Source organism: Bison bison, unplaced genomic scaffold (assembly GCF_000754665.1).
Source record: "Bison bison bison isolate TAMUID 2011002044 unplaced genomic scaffold, Bison_UMD1.0 scf7180017864192, whole genome shotgun sequence".
Classification (NCBI taxonomy): Eukaryota; Metazoa; Chordata; class Mammalia; order Artiodactyla; family Bovidae; genus Bison; species Bison bison.
The window spans coordinates 473,008-478,613 of record NW_011494764.1 but is presented as its reverse complement, the minus strand read 5'-3'; the positions used below and the strand labels follow the sequence as shown (position 1 = coordinate 478,613).

The following is a 5,606-nucleotide window of genomic DNA, read 5'->3' as shown; positions in this document are numbered from 1 at the left end:
GGTCGGGTGCAGTGGGAGGTGGGGAAGGGACGGACCCTCCAGGAGGCCGCAGATCAGAGCAGTAGACCGCTCCAAGGTTTTGATGTACTGGGGGAGGGGGTGTCTAAAACCATTTCAAAAGCTGGAGGAAGCCCAGAGAAGGGGGCCTCATTCTCTGTGGGGAGGGGGGATTTCAAAGGAGACCCTGCCACTGAAAGGTTTCAAAAGACCCTCGCCTTTCTATCAGCTCCAAATCACTCCCTCGCCAGCAGCCGCCAGGAGAGGGGTGCTGGGAAAATGTTTCCAAGGAGACGTGTCCCTGGGTCATCATAACTTCCAGGGTCTGGAGGCTGCAAAGTCACGATGCGGCCCCCTGCTATAAAAAGGCCAGTTTAGCGTCCCCCGGGGGAGGGCTCCTGCAGTCCAGGTCCCCGGGGAGTCCTGCCTCAGAACCCCTGTGCCCCGAGATGATGAGAAGGCCACCGAGCTGAACAGCATCACGTCTATCTGCCGAGTCCCCTTGGTGCCACTAAGGGGGCTTTTACCCCCGCTGGCTCCAGGCAGCCACTCTGGGCTCGGGTCATTTAGCAGGGGGAAGCTGTCCACAGGGACACTGGGCAGTTTTTACCAGCTCTGCCGTGCCAGCCCCCACCCAGGGCTCCTGGGCCTGCTTCTCTTCCATTCACACCTCCCACTGTCACCCCCACCACCTTCCCCAAGCCACCAGGGCCCACAGGCCCACAGCACAAGCCAAATGGATGTCCTATGGCCTGCCTTCTCTCCCTGCCTCATTCCCTGACCCCTGGACCAGACCAGGCAGGTCTCTGTTTTTGCATAACAAGTTTATTTTTTTTTAAGGCATAGAGACAATAATAAACAAACACTCCATCAGATCTTAACTTCTGCCAAGTATTATCTGTGTTAGAATCATTCCATTAAGTTCCAGTCTCCAGACATCTTAAATTCAATATTCGTCATCTTCATCAGAGTCTATTACTTTTCTTCTGCTGAATTTTACTGTTGTTTTCTGTTTGGTGGCTTGCTTTTTCAAGGATTTCACTAAACCTTGTTCCAATACCTTTCCACGCAGTTGACCATACCGTGCTGCCTCATTCCACGTTCTCCCCCCTGAGCCTCCCTAAAGCACCCAGCTGCTCTAGACCACACTCTGCTCCAAAACCTTCAGTGGCTCCCTAGTGGGTAAGCCCAAGGTCACACATTCATGTGTCTACAGGAACAAAGTGTCTCCTCAAATCACAATAGGGTCTGGGAGGCCCAGGGGAGCCTGAGAACACACAGTCCCAGTACTGCCCAGCTCGTGTGGGAATGTGGGCCCTGTCTGACACCTCTTTGGGGTTCAGCAGAAATCAAATAAAGCATCTGCCAAGGGGTCCCCAGATGTGGGGATCCCAAATCCAAATCCCTTAATCTGGCCTTAAGGTCCTCCATGGTCCAGCCCCACACCACCTCCCCACCTTCACTGCCCACAAGGCTACCACATGCAATGCCTCCATCCTGGCCAGGTCAGGGTCCCCCGTCCCCAGTCACCTCCTCTGCTCCTGTCTCTGAGCTCCACTCACCCAGGGTCCTCCCCCAGATGTTGCTCCCCACCTTCTCAGCCTAACAACACCCATCCTTCAAGGACCTGCCTCCTTGTTACAATCAGCTCTCCGAGGGCCCTGCTCTCTCTGACTGTCCTTCCCTGCCAAGGCTGCTGCCCCTGCCAGCGATGGCCCTAAACCACAGAGAAAACTCCTCTTCATCCTTCAAAACCCAGGCCTTCCTGACGGACCTATTTGGACCCAGCAGCCCCTGTTCTGGGAGCATCAACCTCACTGCACAGTGCTTACTTGGACACCCATCAGCCTCTCCCGTGGGCAGAGGGTAGGGCTGTGTCTCTCCCACCACAGGCCCTGGTGGGGGAGCCATGCACAGTGGAGAGAGACTGGCTTTTATGGAGACCCTGGCTCTGCTATTTCCTGGGTGGAAGAACTTGGGAAAGCCATTAACCCTCCTCTGTGAGGTATAGAACTAGCAGCTACGTAGAGTAGCCGGCCTGTGGTAGGCTCAGTACACGGCAGCTGTGTGCGCCCTCACCCAGGTGACGTCCCTCCACCCCGCAGGGTGTGCACTGTGAGGGCTTCGGCGGGACGCTGGGAGGTCTCTGAGGGCACAACCCAAGTCCCCTTCACCCTCTGTCGCCTACAGGGACCACCCCAGGTCTCCACGTGCAGCGGGTGCTTGCTGTTCCTTGATGGACGGAGATGACGAGGCCAGTGAAGGGCGGACAGGTGGGGAGGGCCGGACAGAATAAGAAGAGGTACCACCCGGCACCAGAGGTGTGGCGCCAGTGGGGTCCTAGCCCGTTCCTCATGGCCATGAGCCAAGGCCCTGCCTGTGAGACGTTGTGCAGTTGCATAAACGTCTTGCCCGGACGCTTGGGCTCTGAGACCAGTAGCTCCTTGCTGCCGACTCCCAGGCCCCCATCCTCCACGTGGCCTGAGAACAGCCCCGCTCACTGCACTGCGCAGGCTCAGGGGAGGGGCCCTGTCCAGCCACTTCCTTCGCCAGAGCCCCGCCCCCGGCTCGCACAAAGACCCAGGTGCCAATCAAGCCCCCCTCTCCCATGAATGCCAATCAAGCCCTCCCCTCACATCTCTCACCACTCCAGTGAGGCGCCGGCCCTCGCCTTCCATCTGAGGACACTGCAGCTCCCCAGCTCTGCGCGGAAAGGATAGGTGGAAAGGAGAGAGGAGCAGGGAGAAACACCTTTGAAACCACTGTGGTCCAATTAGCCAGCCTCTCGCCCTTCGTGCTTACAAACAGGAGCACACATTAACACCTGCTACAAAAGCAAACATTTTGAGATATCTTCATCTTCACCTCCCCGACACCGCAGTGAAAGCGCTCTCGGCAGCCTGTGACTGACAGGGCGGTTTCCTTCCTCTGCTTCAGCGGGGGGACTTTCAAACAGAAGAAACTAAAAAGTCAGCAGTCTCCCTGTCAGGCCGAACTCCCAGGGCCCTACCTGCCACCCCTGTGCTCCTCATGTCCCCTCATCATTGAGGGAGCCCCACCAGGCACCCAGTTAGGGTCAGCACCTTCAGGACACCTGCCCCGAGTCAGTCACTGGGATGCTAGGCATCCAAACTCACAGACCCTGGCAGGGACACACTACAGAAGGACCTTTGCAGTGGTTCTTGGTATGTACAATGCAGATGATGGCACAGACATGCAGGTCTCACAGGCTGGGGTGAGAGCAAGACTTCATATGACCACTTTGCAAATGTATTTGTCTGTATCTACTGAAAGAGTACCCACTCACATCCTATGACTCCCCAGTCTGAGTCCAAGAATATTCCCATTGAAACTGCATGTACATGTTCACCAATGACTCGCACAAGAATGTTCACACCAGCACACTATGTGAAATAATCCCACAAGGGAAACGACCCAAATGCCCATTAGGATGTGTATCAAGAATAGATAAACGGTAATGTGTTCACACGATAGAACAGCATCCACTAGTGAGAAGATCCAATCACAGTCAATAATATGAACAAGTAAAAGTCACCAGACACAAATGAGCAGAGACTGTGTGATCTCATTTATATAAAATGCAAAACCACCCCAAGTGACCTCTGCTGTTAGACAACAGGATGGTGACACCCTTTTGTTGGGGGAAGGACCTGGAGAGGGTCGAGCGGGGGGCTTTCCGAGACTGGGGAATGGTCTGTTTCTTTACCTGGGTGTTGGTTACCCTGGAGCGCTCTGTTTGTGAGGATCCACTGAGCTGGACATTTAAATGGACTTTTTTTTTTAAACACCAAAAACATTCTTGTATTGGGGTATAGCAGATTAACAATGTTGTGATAGTTATAGGTGAACAGCATGAAGGAGACTTTTTTTTAACTATGAGATCAAGGGTTTTGGAAAAAAGTACTCAGTTGGCATGGCTGTTGTTAAAACTTTAATGAAAAGATATCAGAGGCAGAAAGTGGAAAGGAAGTAAGTAAGGGTCAGGATGCTCAACCCAGGACGGACCTCTCACCACTCAGACTGTGGAGGTCTTGGCAAAGGTGATCACGCTTCCACCAAAGACCCAGAGCACCAAAACTCCAGGAGCTCCCAAGGCCATTACTGCCAAACCCATGCCCTGGGCCAGCCCTGTGCATCAGAAATTGCTATGCCCTCTTAAAGCTGTGCCCTCCCAGCTGCCAGCAAGACCATACCCACCCACAGAAGACAAGGAAGACCTCAAAGCTTTCCTCCATCCCTTGGGCCAAGTGGGAACACAATGGGACCTTGGATGCTCCCTTTTAAAAAAGGCTGAATTTTCCGAAGTCCAAGACTGCTTGAAGAGGAATAGAAAAAGTAGCGAAATACTTTGTAAGCATTCTGTTTTGACAATGTGCCTGAGGAACTGCCTGCGTTTGGTGGGGAAATGTGAGCAGTTAAATCTGTTCGATGTCATGACATACACAATTTAAGCACGATTGCCCCTGAGTGCCTGACAACTGGAAAGCACTTTGATTCAGAAATGGAGGGAAATTTGTGCTGAGAAATGGGAGAGATTGTCAAAAGTTTGATTCTAATGTGAACAGAGTCGCGAAAAGAGGGTCCGGATGGAGAAAGTGCTCCAGCTCTGACATTTTTAGTCTCATTTGAAATGTCTCAGCAGTAGCAGCAGTGACGCCATCCTTTGAGCTAAAAGCCAGCAAAATGATGACTGGACCCGCACATTTCAGCCCTGAGGGGTGGCTGCAGCCCAGGTGGGAGGAAACGTGCTCTTACCAATCATGTGGTTGGCAACGTGGATTTGGATCTCTCTCTCATTCTCGAAGGTCATCTGGCACTTGATGCACTGGTATGTCTTTTTCTGCATGGAAACCAAAAGGAAAGGAGTTAGACAGTCAGGATGCAGAACAGAGCAGAAAGCAAAAGTTCCTGGAGGTCACAGCTCAAGACTGCCTAGAATGGCTCTGACCTGCTCCCAGGTCTCTCCAGGCCATTATCTTCCCACCTGCCTCTGACTCCAGCTCTGCGAGTCAGCCTCGCAGAGGGAAAGGGCTGACAAGCTCCATTTGAAGGAAGCTGCTTCTCTGCTGGCCCTGGGGAAACTGAACCATCCCAAAGTGAGGGCACACAGGAAGAACCATGGAACTGAAGCTGAGTCAGGCTGATCTGCCTGAAGCATGATCAGATTCACCTACTCATCTTCCACCCATCTATGCTTGCTGCATCCACTGCACAGATCCACAGACCTGTTCATCTGTCTACCCATCACCTGTCCATCAACCTACCCTTGTTCTACCCATTGATCCATCTACACACACCCATACATTCATCTAGCTGTCCAGCTACCCATTCATCCATCTACCTAACCTGCCTACCCGTCCATCCATTAAACACACATACATAGGTCCATGAATCAAGGCAAACTGGAAGTGGTCAAACATGAGATGGCAAGAGTGAATGTCGACATTCTAGGAATCAGCGAACTCAAATGGACTGGAATGGGTGAATTTAACTCAGATGACCATTATATCTACTACTGCGGGCAGGAATCCCTCAGAAGAAATGGAGTAGCCATCATGGTCAACAAAAGAGTCCGAAATGCAGTACTT

The 5,606-nt window shown here is 52.6% G+C and overlaps 1 protein-coding gene across 1 annotated transcript in view; it reads right to left on the bottom strand.

Moving 5' to 3' along the window:
* Positions 1 to 5,606, bottom strand: part of ZNF423 (zinc finger protein 423) — a 337,684-nt gene that overhangs the window by 132,930 nt on the left and 199,148 nt on the right. The window contains exon 7 of the mRNA XM_010843978.1: positions 4,774 to 4,858. Coding sequence (XP_010842280.1) covers positions 4,774 to 4,858 — 85 coding nt within the window. The remainder of the gene's footprint in view (positions 1 to 4,773; positions 4,859 to 5,606) is intronic.